The 13350-nt window shown below is 60.6% G+C and overlaps 3 protein-coding genes across 9 annotated transcripts in view; 1 reads left to right on the top strand and 2 right to left on the bottom strand.

Moving 5' to 3' along the window:
* Positions 1–3149: 3149 nt before the first annotated feature.
* PPP1R14B (protein phosphatase 1 regulatory inhibitor subunit 14B) lies at positions 3150–6657 on the top strand. 3 transcript variants are annotated; one of them, XM_002916715.4, is made up of 5 exons: positions 3150–3393; positions 4542–4706; positions 5803–5886; positions 6188–6220; positions 6316–6657. In XM_002916715.4, exons 1-5 carry the CDS (start codon positions 3307–3309, stop codon positions 6382–6384), a joined length of 438 nt encoding a protein of 145 aa, XP_002916761.2. In that variant the 5' UTR covers positions 3150–3306; the 3' UTR covers positions 6385–6657. The 3 variants fall into 3 exon arrangements, with proteins under 3 accessions (XP_002916761.2, XP_019652489.1, XP_034501412.1); XM_019796930.2 differs by lacking the exon at positions 3150–3393 and adding an exon at positions 3633–4125; XM_034645521.1 differs by lacking the exon at positions 3150–3393 and having other exon boundaries at positions 4405–4706.
* A 389-nt stretch (positions 6658–7046) lies between these two features.
* On the bottom strand, positions 7047–9883 carry FKBP2 (FKBP prolyl isomerase 2). Of its 5 annotated transcripts, none has more exons than XM_002916668.4 (6): positions 9741–9883; positions 8317–8485; positions 7875–7987; positions 7706–7752; positions 7320–7355; positions 7047–7232 (listed from the first exon to the last, which is right to left on the bottom strand). In XM_002916668.4, the coding sequence occupies exons 1-6, from the start codon at positions 9800–9802 to the stop codon at positions 7171–7173; spliced, it is 489 nt and encodes a 162-aa protein (XP_002916714.2). In that variant the 5' UTR covers positions 9803–9883; the 3' UTR covers positions 7047–7170. The 5 variants fall into 5 exon arrangements, with proteins under 5 accessions (XP_002916714.2, XP_019652487.1, XP_002916715.1 ...); XM_019796928.2 differs by lacking the exon at positions 9741–9883 and adding an exon at positions 9338–9443; XM_002916669.4 differs by lacking the exon at positions 9741–9883 and adding an exon at positions 9211–9331.
* Positions 9884–11629: 1746 nt separating this feature from the next.
* VEGFB (vascular endothelial growth factor B) overlaps positions 11630–13350 on the bottom strand; it is a gene marked incomplete at its 5' end in the record, with an annotated part of 3063 nt that continues 1342 nt past the window's right edge. The window contains 3 exons of the mRNA XM_034644833.1: positions 11630–12077; positions 12664–12798; positions 13156–13191. Of these exons, the coding sequence (XP_034500724.1) occupies positions 12056–12077; positions 12664–12798; positions 13156–13191 (193 nt within the window). The remainder of the gene's footprint in view (positions 12078–12663; positions 12799–13155; positions 13192–13350) is intronic.

Here is a 13350-nt window from a genome sequence, read left to right as displayed (position 1 = left end):
CCACCCCCGCCCTCACTTCGCCTCACCCCCTCCTGCTGCAGCTCGGTGCCCCCCCCTCCCTGGGAGCACTTAGCCAGCTAATGGGCCTCCCGCCGGCAGGCGCCCCTCCCCCGTCCCTAGCCCGGGGAGGCCGGGCGTCTGCTGCCTCCTTTAAGGACCTAAGCATCCTGGCCTTCCAGAGTGAGCCCTAGAACATCCCGCTTGTTGTTCTGTAGACCCCCATGACTGAACCTGGACCCTGTCCCTGTGGGGCTTCCCACTGAACACTGCGAAGGAGACAACTGCTCGTTTGCCCAGAGGGCTCAGAAGCCTCCCGGGTGTCCATGGACAAGGGGGGTTGAGGAGGGGCTCTGCGGTGCCTGGCCTACAGCAGGTGCCCTGAAATCGGCGCTCAAGGGTTGGGGGGCGGGGAGGCACATGGGCACTGGGATAGGTGGGGGCTGCAGCCCCTCCCGCAGGGCTTGGCTGGGGCGGGCTCCTGCCTGGGGGCCCCTGTGGGAGCCCCCCCAATACAGAGGCAGTAGCAGCAGTAGGTTTAAAGTAGAACTCATCCAGAGGGGCCAGCCAAGTCACCTAGAAACCCAGAAAGAGACTAGAGCTGGTTCTGGGGGAGGAGGGGTCAGCCAAGGAGGAGCGGGCCCTGCAGGCCCCTTCGCCCCAGGCTCTCAGACCCCTAAGGGGAGCCCTGCCTGGCGCTGGCCATCCTCAAAATCCCCACGTTGTTGGACACCAACTCTAACCTAAGGAATCTCCTTGCCTTGGGCAGAGACCCTGTGGGGTGGGATTTCCGCCTGAGGCCCAGAGAGGAGAAGGGACTTGCCCAAGGTCACACAACTTTGTAGGAAGATTTTAGCCCTCTGACTGGAAAGCTGACTCATCTTGCCTCCATTCCTTGTCCTTGAGGAGACAAAGAAAAGGGGACAGGACTTGTGGTCCCCTCGTCCTCTCTCACAAGAATAGCAGAACCAGACCCTTCAGAGATCCAGAGATTACCAGGTCTCATTGGGCAGAGCCACACAGGGTGGAGAGTGGTGGCCTCTGCTCCTTCAGGCTTGGGTTCAAGTCTACCAGCAGAACCCAGCCCCTCTGTGCCTCAGTCACCTTGTCCAGAAGCTGGAGATTGTGGTAGCGTGAAATAAGCAAATGGGTACAAGACGAGCCCTAGCTGCAGGCAGCTGGACATCAGAGGAGTGGCTAGCAGACTAGGGGGCATCAGGGAGGAAGAGGAAAGGGCACAGATCAGCTCTGGAGCAGGGGGCCTGCCAGCGGGTGCCGGGGCTAGCAGGGGCAGAGCCAGGGTTCTAGGCCTTGGACAAAGATATATCATAGATACGCTGGGCAGCAGCAGCTCCTTGGAAAACAGGATGGGAGCCTGTTTCCTGAGCCTGAGCCTTTCCCTCCCACCCCCCCCACCCCATGTCTCCTGAGGCCAGGGTAGCCCCCATTAAAGGGCTCCTTCCTCCTTGGACGCTTTCTTCCAGTCTTGATAATGGTAATAGGGTTTCTCGGCAAGCAGTAATGGTGGAAGGAAGGCAGTCTTTCCGCCTCTACCCTCGATTAAGGGAGCGGTCTTGGCCCACGGGACCCTCCCTCTCCAGGGCCTCTGCTTCAAAGAGGTGCTGAAAGCAGCCTTAGCTGCACTCTGGTAGAGAGGGGGCTGGGACCTCAGGTGGGGTGGGGCTGGGAAGGCCACAGTCTGAGGCTGGCAAGATGACGAGCAGCGGCAGCCGCATACTCCAGTCCCGGGAGGGTTTAGGCAGGAGAGCCATGGCTGGGATGGAGGCCCTCAGCACTGAGCTCTCAGCCCCCAGCCACTGGAGATTGGTAGAATCAGCCGCCTAGAAGAGGCTCAGAGCAGATAAATGACTTGCCCATGGCCTTGGTGCTGGGCAGAGCTAGGATTTGAACTCAGTTCTTCCACTCTGAGGTTCTGTGCAGGGCAGCCGGCCAGCACGACCATCTGCACTAACGTTCTCAGGGTCGGTGGCCATAGGAAGGGACTGAACAGGCAGCAGAGCAGTGGGGATGGCACAGAAAATGGAGAGCGGGAGTGTCAGCCTCCCCACCCTGCCCAGAGAACCCCCAGGGATACCCCAAAATTTGGACAGGAGGCCTTCACACTAGCCCTCAGGGCAGGAGGGATAGGAAAGTCATCACCTGGGCTCACAGCATCGAGGAGACAGAGCTGGGGCTGGTACCTAGCTCTTTATGGCCTGTAGGCTCCACTCCCACAGCAAGTTATGGTGTACGTGTCTCCCCTCTTAACTACGAGCACCCCTAAGGCCGAATCAATGCTGTGGTTCAGAGAGCAGACCTGCCCTGGTGGGGTGAGGTGGGGTGTGGTAGGGAATTTGGACTCAGGGAAATTGCCCTTCCCACAGGCCAGGCTGGGAGCCAGAGGCCAGGCCAGGGATGGGGCTCCTGGTGGAAAGAATGGGTCCTGCCTAATCTGCGAAAGCAAGGGTCAGCCCTCCACCAGCTCCCCAAGCTGGCTGACAGGAGGATAAGGCCAGGAGAAGGGTTGGGGAGGGAGCAGCCGTGAGCCCCCTCTATGGGTCCTGGGATGAGCCCTAAGAGCCTGCCTCCAACCCAGGCCCCTCAGGGAGAAGCCCGCATTGCCGTTCCTGCAACACATACCCTTCCCGGCCTCTGCATTCATTGTCTCTTTTTCCCAGCTACAGGGTTAGCTCAAAGTTCTGGGTTCAAGTTTGACTGCAGCACCAGCTCGTGACCTTGGGCCAGTCTCAGCCTCTCTCTGAACCCTGCCTGCTGCTGTGGGCTTCTCTGACATCCAGAGAGAAGATGTCTGTGAGAGGCTGGGACAGAACCACTTACTGTCCCTCAGGTGCTGAGACTCAGCCTGGGATTGCAGAGGGCGAGCCTGCCATCGGTGGAAGCATCTCAGAGGGGCTGCACTCCCTTGTTGGGTGCTACCTAGGGGTGGGGGGGACGGTGAGTAGAGACTTTGTGTCAGGGGGCCTGGGTTCACTAGCTGAGCTCCAGCTCTAGCTGTGTGACTCGACCTCTGTGGGACTGTCATTGTTCCTTCCACGTATTTTCTCACTGAATTTCTGCCACAAGCTTCTGAGGAAATGCTACACACAGAGGAAGCCATTCATTCTTTCACCGAGTCACGTGTTCAGCCAACAGTTAGGAGTCTGACACCAGTGCTGGGGGTTGAGCAAGAATCGGGTCATCTGCTCCTACACAGGGGTCTGAAGCCCAGCCGGTCACTCCGCATTGGGCATCAGCAGTAAGTCTGGGCCCCACGGAGCACACAGTCTAGACGTGGGAGACAGAGATCCCATGAGTGAGGGAGACCATGCAGAGATACGGAAGATCTCGCGGAGTGCGGAAATGAGATGCACCGTCTGCTGGAGAGAGGCGCGCCAGGTAAGGCGCCTGTGAGAACTGAAGGACAGAGGCGCTGCAGGGTAACGATCTGTGGGAGAGCGAATGAGGTGGCCTCACGCTAGAGCCGACTGTGTGGAACCGACTCGAGGAACGCTTTTTATGGCTCAGCTGTTAGCATCTTTATTATCGGGGGTGCCGTCTCCCCCATTTCTCAGCTCTTTACTCCTGAGTTCCCTCTTTGTACACATAGAGGTTGCGGGGAGGTGCGGGGGGCGGGGGCGGGAAGGCGCGGCTGGCCGCGCCCTGTCGAAGCCAGCCGAACGAGGGCGCCCCAAACAAGTTCTGCGTTTCCCCGCCCCGGAGCGGCTGAGGGGGAGGGGCGGCCAGGCCCGGCCAGACGCCGAGAACTACATTTCCCATAATCCCGTCACGGCCGCCATTTTGGCCGGTGGGCGGTGGCAGCCTAGGGTCTAGCCCTTCAGGCCGTTGAGCAGGTTCCACTCACCCCTAACCTGGGCCTCCACCGTGGGGGTTGTGCGTCCTCGTCGAGTACGGCGTCCGGGGACCTGGCCAGCTCCCGTCCGCTTTCTCCACCCCTCCACCCTTGGGAGCCTGGTCCACGTGTCGGTCTACGCGGAGGAGGCTGCTTGCCCTTCTCTGGTCAAGGACCGGAGGACTCAGACGTCGGGGGCTCCCGAGTCTCTCCAGACCCCCACCCTGCACATACTGCCCACTCCCCTTCATTCCCAGATGACCCCCGTTTTTGCGTCGGTGAGGACTGAACACTGGGATCCCGGCGGGAGCCCAAATCCCGCTACCGGGCGCCTAGAACGCCAGGGTTGAGGCAGAAAGCTTAAAAGGGATATATCAGACAGCCAGGACCCAACCCCTGACGACTAGACCCTCCCCTAACCCCTGGCCGGGGGCGGGGTGGGAGTGAGGGGCCTGCAGAGGGACTGGCCCTTTAAGGGGGTGTGGTCGGGGGGCGGGGGAAGAGAGCGAGACAGAGAAAGCGGCTTCGGCGGCGGCGGCGGCGGTGGCTCGGGCGGCGGCCGCGGGGGACNCGACGCGCGCACGTGGCCCCGGCGGCCGCCATGGCGGATAGCGGCCCCGCGGGGGGCGCGGCGTTGGCTGCCCCGGCCCCCGGGCCGGGCAGTGGTGGCCCAGGGCCCCGCGTCTACTTTCAGAGCCCCCCTGGGGCTGCAGGCGAGGGCCCGGGTGGCGCGGACGACGAGGGCCCAGTGAGGCGCCAAGGGAAGGTCACCGTCAAGTACGACCGCAAGGAGCTACGGAAGCGCCTCAACCTGGAGGAGTGGATCCTAGAGCAGCTCACTCGCCTCTACGACTGCCAGGTGTGTCCCCTACTCTGCGCCGACACCCTAAAATCGTTCCCTAGTTAGGCTGCTTGGGAACCCCACCTTGCGCCGCCTGTCACCCGGAGTCAATGGGCGCTACGCTTCCGCGCGCTCCCCTCCCTTTCTATACTCCCCGCCCCCAGTGTGTGCTCTTTCTTGTCTGACCTTAAGTCACTCCTGTCTTCTCACTCATGACTTCCTCGTGTCACTACCCTGGTTAAGCTTGGGATCTTCTAGAAGCCTCAAGGGATAGCCTGGGCCATGGGTAGGAGGCAGGAGGCTAGCCTGGGCTGGCAGTGGAAGGAGGTCTACCTGGTGCCTGCTAACCTACACTGGTAAAAGGCGCAAGCCTGGTGGGATTGTAAAGGGTCTGGGCTGTTCTAATGGGCCAGCCCGCAGCTCCATTTCGGAGTAGGGGCAAGCTAGCGGTCCTCTGGGTTCTGGTTCTCCACCCCGTGACTCCTTCCTTGCTCAAATGGTGACTCAGGCCCCGGGGGGCAGGGTGGAGGAGTGGGCTTGCCCTGTGCTGCCTACTCTAGACCAGCCCTGGAATGCAGCTGGCTCCAGACTGGATAGACGCTTCCTGGGGGGGAGGGGTGGCGGCACCCCCTCCCTCAGCAAAGCATAGGCTCTTTGTTTCCCCCTTACCAGGCCTGGGTCCTTCCCACTGACCCCTCATCCTTTACTTCCTCCCCACTCCTGGGAAGCTGGGACAGGTGTTTGGGGGAGGGGTAGGGGCTGTGAGGAGTTGAGACAGCTGGCCCCACCTGTGCACTGACTGAGAGGGGGGCCGGGAAGTTGGGGCAACACATCTGCAGGGTTCTCAGCCCAGGGTCCCCCAGCCCTAGCTGTCTGGCCCTGTCTGGCACCCACGGTGCCCAACTGGCAGGGACAGGAAGCTCCCCCCCTCATTGGGCATTTTGCCTTGGCACAGGCCTGATCTGTTTTCTTCCTCGGACAGCTGCCGCTGTCTGCTGGGCAAAGAAGGCTGGCTCATCCTGCGGTAGGGCAGGGGCCTCAGCCAGAGCCCCTCTCACACCCTCTCTCCCAACTCAGGCCCTTGTCTCTCCCTCCTCCCCCACCCCCACCCCAGGAAGAGGAGATCCCAGAGTTGGAGATTGATGTGGATGAACTCCTGGACATGGAGAGTGATGATACCCGGGCTGCCAGGGTCAAGGTGAGACAGCAGGGCCAGGTAGGGGGATCAGGGAGGGGAGGGCTGCCTGGAGGCACTGCCCCTTGGGTGAGCAAGGCTCTAGATTTAGCCTTCTTTGGTTTTAGTCACTCAACTCGGGGATGTTGAGCCTCGGCTTTTGCCTCTGTCAAATGGGGCTAATGGTGCTTGCCTAGCTGTTGAGTGGCTGTGGCATCGCCTGTGCCTTGGGGTGCCCCACTCCCTTGGAAGTGGGTACAGATGAACTCTAGGTCCCTTGTTCCTTAGAACTCACACCTACACTTATCCCTCCATGCCCTTCTAGGAGCTGCTGGTTGACTGTTACAAACCCACTGAGGTAAGTAGGTGGTTTCCCCGGAGGATGGGGTGAAACGAGCCTGGGTTTCTGTCATCTTGAGGTCTGGTCTCCCTAATGCCCTCCCTTCTATTCAGGCCTTCATCTCTGGCCTGCTGGACAAGATCCGGGGCATGCAGAAGCTGAGCACACCCCAGAAGAAGTAAGGGTCCTTGACCCAGGTGAACGGTGGCTCCCACAGGACAATCGCTGCCCCCCGACCTCGTAGCAACAGCAATACCGGGGGGCCCTGCGGCCAGGCCTGGTGCCATGAGCAGGGCTCTCCGTGCCCCTGGCCCAGGGGCGTCTTCCCTGCCCCCTCAGTTTTCCATTTTTGGGGTTTTTTATTGTTATTAAACTGACGGGACTTTTTGTGTTTTTATATTGACTCTGCGGCGCGGCCCTTTAATAAAGTTAGGATTTGCCTTTGGTGCAGCTCACAGGCTCGGCTGGTCTGTTTTGGGGGGACACACTACTCTGCAGCTGCTGCCAGCTCAGCTGCTTCCCAGGTGACCGCAGGCCTTCCTGAGGGCCACGTAGCCATGGCGATAGCCCAGTGCTGGCTCCCAGACCAAGAGCTGGAAGTGGCTGGGGAACTGGGGGAAGTGGTGTTGCTGCTGGCAGGCAGGAACACTCCTTTTCCTCTGGGCAAGAGGCCACCATGCCACCTAGGGCCTGGCCATCGTGATCCCCATGCCACTGAGCCCACCCCCAAGGCTCTCTGTAGCCAAGAAAGAAGAGGGGTACGTGGTGCCAAGGGAGAGGGTATACCGGCTAAAGCTGTGGGCTGGTTCAGTTTCTCGGGGCCCATAAACACACACAGGCTCACTTCATGGACTTTAAGGGTCTTTTTTTTGTGTGGTTTTTTTTGTTGTTGTTGTTTTTGTTTTGTTTTTTATTTTAAACAGTCTGGTCCCTGATGGGGGCCTCTCCACTGCCCCTCCCCAGTTTCGCTACAGTTCTGAACGTCGCTCGATTTTGAGCAGCTCCACCTCAAACACGAGGGTTGCACCACCTGCAGGGGAGAAGGGGACAGAATGAGAACTAGGACCACAGGGAGACGAGATGGGTGCAGGACATGGGGGGCAGGGAGGTATATTACCTGGAATCTTTGGGGGAGCTCCCCGCTCTCCGTACCCTGTCAAAGATGCACAAAGAAATAGTAAGCTGTAGCCTGGCAAAGGGAGAGGTGTGGTGCAGACATCCAGGCTGAAGCCAGGCCTCTGCCCATCTCAACAAGAAAGCCAGAAATGCAGAAGGTGTAATGGAGATGGGAAGGGGCTACAAAAGGGCAGAGGGTGGGCACCAGAATCCAGTGTACCAGGGGTCTTGCCCTGTTCTCACTGCTGGACATAGCTAGACTTGGCAGAGGCACGCGCCATAATGAATGGATGGGGTAGAGACCAATGCAGAGGCTGAACCAGTCTTCACCCTTCCCCAGACACACACCCCCAACTCCCCTATCCAGGCTCAGGAAGGGCCTCTTACCCAACTCTGATGGGATCACCAGCTTGCGTTTTTCTCCCTCACACATCCTGCAGGACAACACATGTTCAGCACATGGCAAGCACCCAGGCTCCCTGCCCCCCACCCTATCCCTGGGGCTAGCCTCCCACAATCAACCTCCTCGACCACAGCCATGGCCCCCCCGACTCACCCCAGCAGCCCCTGGTCCCAGCCCTTGATGACCTGGCCTGTGCCCAGGGAGAAGACAAAGGGCTGGTTCTGGGGCAGGCTGCTGTCAAATTCCGTCCCATCTTCCAGCTTCCCCTGTGGGGCCATGGGAAGGCCAGTGAAGAGGAGGGTCCACTCTGACATACCTCCCCACCCAGCTGCTCTCCCCAAGAGGGCTCCCCATTGGCAGCCATAGCCCTAGAAGGGGACAGAGCCTTGGGCAGCTCATAGGACATTGTCATTGCTTGCTGGTGCCAACCTGGGGATCAGGCAGTGAACAGCAGGGTAGAACTACGGAAACTAGTGTAAAAGGGGGAGGGGACTGCCCAAGGTCACCCACCTTGTAGGGTGAGGGATCTGGCTTCCAAGTCCTCTCAGGTCCCCAGAAGCTCCACCCACCCCAAATGCTCCACTCCCTCACCCACCGTGTAGTGCATGTGCAGGACGTCCCCCTTGCGCGATTTGATGGGACAGTGGTCTACCCGCTTCTTGACCCCGATCTGCAGCTTCCGTTTGCCCTCGGCCCCCGCAGCAGTGGCCAGGGCGCTCAGGCAGATGGACAGTACTGTCAGGACCCAGCTCAGCCTCATGTCTCTGCGGGGACAGACCCCGACCAACCGACCAACCGACCGGGGGGTAGGGCGGGGAAGGCGTGGAACAGGAGTAGGTACCAGGAGAATTCCACCCCCACCGTACCTTGCCTGCCCCTGGGGATCCCCTTGTCCCGGGTCACCTCCCCCTCCCCCGGGCTCCGCGGCCACACTTACCAGTCCAGTGAGAAGGGGGCTTGCCCGAGGACCCCAGCAGCGGGGGGAGGGGGTCAGGGGAGGCCACAGCAGCCAGGGCCCCGCCCCTTTGCTCACCCCCAGCCCTTCCTTCCCTCCCGGTCCCCAGCTCCACTCTTCAATTCCCACCCGTCCCTTTACGCAAAGTCCAGACCCTATCTGGCTGCTCAGCCGTTGCCTCGACCGGGCGACCCCATTCACGCCACACCCAGTTGCCCTCCGCCCAGCACACCCACACTTCTGCGGCCGCTGCAGGGGGCCTGCCCCGAGGGACCCACACATCGCCGCTGGGTGGCTCCGGGGAGCCCCGATCCTCCGGAGGCACCCCCCAGGCCGGGCCTGTGCCTCCGCCGGGGGCGCCGCCCCAGCTCTGAGCCCTCGGGGGCCTGCGGGGTACCCATACTGGCCCCGTGTCGGGTGGCCGCCGAGCCCGTTCCACCCACACCACCTCTCCTGGGGGAGTTCTCGGCCTACCGCGTCCCCAGGCCCGGCCCCCGCGGAGACCGCCCCCGCGTGGACGCCCCGGGCCATTACCTGGGCCTACCCCTTCGCTTGACTCCTTGACCCCACCCTTTAGAGGACGTAGTTCCGCCCCCTGCTCTGGAGCCCCGCCCTCAACAGACCCAGACCCCTTTTCCTGAACGGTAGCCACGCCACTCACCGGCTGAAGGCCCGCCCCCAGCGCCTGGGTTCCGTCCCCCTCGGTCTCCAAACCCGAGGCTCCGCCTTCCGCCTGTTCCAGCTCCTCCTCCAAGGACCAGGCTCCACCCCCCACCTGTCCTAGCTCCGCCCCTAGCCCCGGAGCTCCGCCTCCTACTGGAACCAGCTCAGAGGTTCCACCCGTCTCTGTTCCACGTCCCGCCCCGACTCCCGGGGCTCCGCCCCGTGCGGCGTGAGAACCCTCCCCCTGCGGCATCCCCAGACAGCTCCGACCCCAACCCCCAATTTCCACCTAACCTATCCCTCGTTGACACTCGGAGCCCCGACCCGCTCCTGCCCGGCCTGATCCAGCCTGCCCCCTTGCACCCCGGCTCCCCCCAGCCCGGGCTGTGGCCCCCGCTCACCTCCTCGCCGCGCCCCCGGAGTCAACCCCAGTCGCGCTTCTGCCTCTGCGCAGGCGCGTCATCGTCGCTACCAGGCCGGGCCACGCCGCCCGCCCTCATTGGACTGTGCGAAACCCGCTGCCAACGCCCGCTGGGGCGGCCTTTCCCCCGCAGCCCCGCCCCCGCGCCACCACGTGACGATGCGCTACTTCCGGTGGCTGGGTAGTCTGTAAGGTTAGGTGAAAGTGACTTCCTAAAGTGCCTTCGGGACTTCCGGTCGAGGTGAAATTAAGGTCAGGCGGACGGGGGTTCCCGGAGGGGGTCTTGAGACGCCATTTTATTTCATCCCCTGGCTCTTCCACAGCGTTCTCAAACGTCCCCTTGGGCCTCTTCGGGATCCACAATCTCGTTAGTTGCAGTGGAAAGAGCCTGGGCTTCAGACTTGGGTTTGAATTTGGGGTCTGCAATCATCGACTGGCAATGTGACCTTGAGCAAGTTCCTTGGCCTGGTAGGACCTGGCAGGGCCACTGTGGGATTGCGGCCCTGCATCCACCAGGCCCTGGCCCACAGCTAATGCTCTCCCTTTGCTCCGCGCTGGCGTCTAGGCCTGCCTTGACCTGCCGCACACTGACCACTGAGTCATGACAGTGGTCTGGCTGGGCCTGTTCCCCAACCAGACTGGTATTTTCAGGTGCCCCAGCACCCAGCCGTGCGCAGTCAACATCTCTCAATTGAAGTAATGAACTAGTAGTTGGGAGGCAACGAAACCTAAATTGAGTGTTAGAGACAGCCGACTAGCCGTCACATACCCAGGTCCATCAGCCTTTCTAAGCCTCAGAATTTTCCTCAACTGAAAAAGGAAGATAATCAGCAGTGCTGACCTGAGAATTGAGGACTAAGCAAGGGGGTGCATACGAAACATTGCCTGTGTCCAGCGCTAAGTGGGCTGGAGAGGGGGCAGCTCTAGGGTCCCCAGCCATCATCTGTCTCACTTCAGTTGAGCTATGGCATTTTAGGTGACAGCATAGCCGAGAAAAATAATTTGAAATTGGTAATCACTGTCAGGAATTGTCTCTTCTGATTTAACCCCACTCCTGCCTTGGGCCCAACAAGATCACTACCGTGCCCTCCAATCTCACACCTCAGAGAAGGCCATTAGGGTAGCCACTTTGGGTTAGCCCCTGAATGTCCTGTCTCAGCAGGGCAAAGCATTGGGTCCCTAAGGTTGGCCTTTGGTCCACCCCTCACCGCTCCGCCCCAGGGACACTGGAGGCTGTAGGCAGGAGGCTGGGCACTGAGCTTAGGCTGGGTCAGACAAAAGTCAGGAGAGTCCCAAGCAGGGGCTGGTGAGGGGAGCCCAAGGGGAAGGGAGGTGAAGGTGGAGAAAACTGTGTGGTTGGGGTGAGGGGACCTATCTCCCAAACCAAGCCACCAGCCACAGCCCTTTGGTACTGGTGGGGACAGGGCAGGTGCGTGGCTTTGGAGTTAAGCTAGAGGAAGTAGCTTACATATGGAGCGCTGCAGCAGAGAAGGTAGGTTTTTCTATCAAGTGAAGACGTACTCAGACTTTCCTGGCGCCCAAGGGTGGAAGCTGAGGCTCAGAGAGGGGGCAGTGACAACCAAGATCATTCAGCAGATCTGGGTCCCACCTCAAGCTCATTGGCCACAGCAGGCCATCTCCTTCTAGAAAGGAGACTTTGTGATGAGCAAGGGGGACAGGGCCTGGATGTGACAACAGGACTGTGACGATTACACAGTTCCGGCTCTGTGACCTGGTGGGGGACCTCGGGTCTCGTTTCCTCCATCGGCATAATGAGGGAGTAAGACCAGCTCTGGTTCGAGGAGGCAGTGTGATGCAAAGTGCCTGAATCCCCCAGCCAGGACAGTGACAAACAGTGACACAGGCAGGGACAGTTCCTTCCATCTCTTTTATCAGGGTCGGGGGGGGTCACAGTTCTCACACTGAAGCCCAATTCCCAATATGTGCGCAGGATCGGTGTCTTCTTAGTGAGGGGACAGAGGAGCCCGCTGTAAGATGCTCACTTGTACATGGTGGTTGAAAACTGAGATGGCACCCCTTCTCTCCCGAGTTAGTCCATGACCCTTGGTGCTGCCTACACATCTCCTCGTCCAGCTGCCCACCCTGCTGGATGGCAGCCTGGAGGGACCCGGGACAGCTAGGAAGTCCTCTGAGAGGCCCAGGTCCTGGAGCAGCTTCTGCCCACACGGAGATCTTGGGACTGGGCTCTTCTCAACATGTTGCCCTCCTGTCCCCCTCTGGGGGCAGGAGTGGCCTGTGAGGCAAGTGGCCCTGCTGAGTCTGAAAAGCAACGTGTCACCTTCGCAGCTTCCGGCACCTGGGGAAAGGAGGAAGGGGTCTGTTCATGCAGGCATGGCTCAGCCCCTGCTCCCCTAGATTCACCCCTTTGTTACCTTCTGTGAACCCCATTTTCTCCTATCACTCCTGGTGAGCCCCAACTGGCCTGCCCACGTGATGCCACCCCATGGCCTCTCTGTGGAAGGGAGGAGTGATGAGAAGCATCTCAGACAAGGGTGGACAAGGATTCCATGGTGTCCCTTGGCCTCTCACAGAGCCCACAAGGTGGGATAAATGTCTCCCATGGAGGCTTTTAGGAAGGCCCAGAGCTTCACAAATTGGAGAGCTGTCTCTCTCATCTTGACTGCAGACAGATGTTACCTTCGGGGCATATGTGACCTCTCGGAGACCACGTCGGGTGCCCCAATCTCAGCCCTTGACCTCCCCTGCTGGCATCACATATCCTCACGTCCGACTCCCACATGAGAATGCGAACTCTGTTTACACTGATCCCAGTGCCAGTGCATGCTTGGTAAATATTTGTTCAGCACATTCAGCGGCTTCCCTTCCCTGGCAGGCTCACCCCGGGCCCACTCCCTGCCCCATGCCTTCCCGCAGCTCCTCACCTGCAGGTGTCTGGGTTGAGCTCTAGGCCCCGCCCTTGGCAACGGAGGAAGCTGCGGCGTCGGCAGCGACAGCGGCAGGTCCTGGGGTCAGGGCGCTGGCGGCGCTGGGAGCAGCGTGGGCAGAGGGGCCTGGGGCTGGAGTGGGATGGGTGATGTCAGCTGGGGAGGGTGCTCCGGGGACAGAGTCCCAGCCTGGAATGGAGCGGGGCTGGGGGCGGTGGTGGGGAGTGGAAGCCCTAGGAGGAGAAGCAACATGTCTGGGGCGGGAAAGAAAAGTCTTCCCATGAGTTGGGGTTGGGTCAGAGCACACAGTCTCGGGGAGCAGAGGAAAAGGGGACGGGGGACACAGTGGGAGGAGAAAGAGGGGATGGGACTGCAGCTTCCTGGCACACTCATACACCCCCCTCCCCTCCCCGACCCCATCCACACTTTACATTCTGGCTGCTGGGCCTGGACTCCAACCCCACCTCAGCAAGAGCCCAAGAGACTCACCTGTCCGGCTTCAGAGCACTCTCTCTCTTTTTTGGTCTGAAAAGTAAGAGGGACAGACAGAGACAAGGAGGGGAAGAGGATCAGAAAAACCAAACCTCCGACTCTCTTACCCCGGATCCCAGGCCTACTTCAGTTCGAGTCTTGGAAATCTGGTCCCCACTGTGGTGTACCACTGTGCCCGGCACACCCGCCCCC

The sequence above is a fragment of the Ailuropoda melanoleuca genome, chromosome 16 (genome assembly GCF_002007445.2).
Source record: "Ailuropoda melanoleuca isolate Jingjing chromosome 16, ASM200744v2, whole genome shotgun sequence".
NCBI classification, from domain to species: Eukaryota; Metazoa; Chordata; class Mammalia; order Carnivora; family Ursidae; genus Ailuropoda; species Ailuropoda melanoleuca.
This window is presented reverse-complemented; position numbering and strand designations above follow the sequence as displayed.

Coding starts and splice junctions, on each gene's coding strand:
- PPP1R14B (XM_034645521.1), top strand. CDS start 4,449: ATGGCGGATAGCGGCCCCGCGGGGGGCGCGGCGTTGGCTGCCCCGGCC. Junction 4,707..5,802: donor CTCGCCTCTACGACTGCCAG/GTGTGTCCCCTA, acceptor CCCCCACCCCAG/GAAGAGGAGATCCCAGAGTT. Junction 6,221..6,315: donor ACTGTTACAAACCCACTGAG/GTAAGTAGGTGG, acceptor CCTTCTATTCAG/GCCTTCATCTCTGGCCTGCT.
- FKBP2 (XM_034645519.1), bottom strand. CDS start 9,207: ATGGCCCGGGGCGTCCACGCGGGGGCGGTCTCCGCGGGGGCCGGGCCT. Junction 7,988..8,316: donor TCCTGCACATGCACTACACG/GTGGGTGAGGGA, acceptor ATGGCCCCACAG/GGGAAGCTGGAAGATGGGAC. Junction 7,753..7,874: donor TGGGACCAGGGGCTGCTGGG/GTGAGTCGGGGG, acceptor GTTGTCCTGCAG/GATGTGTGAGGGAGAAAAAC.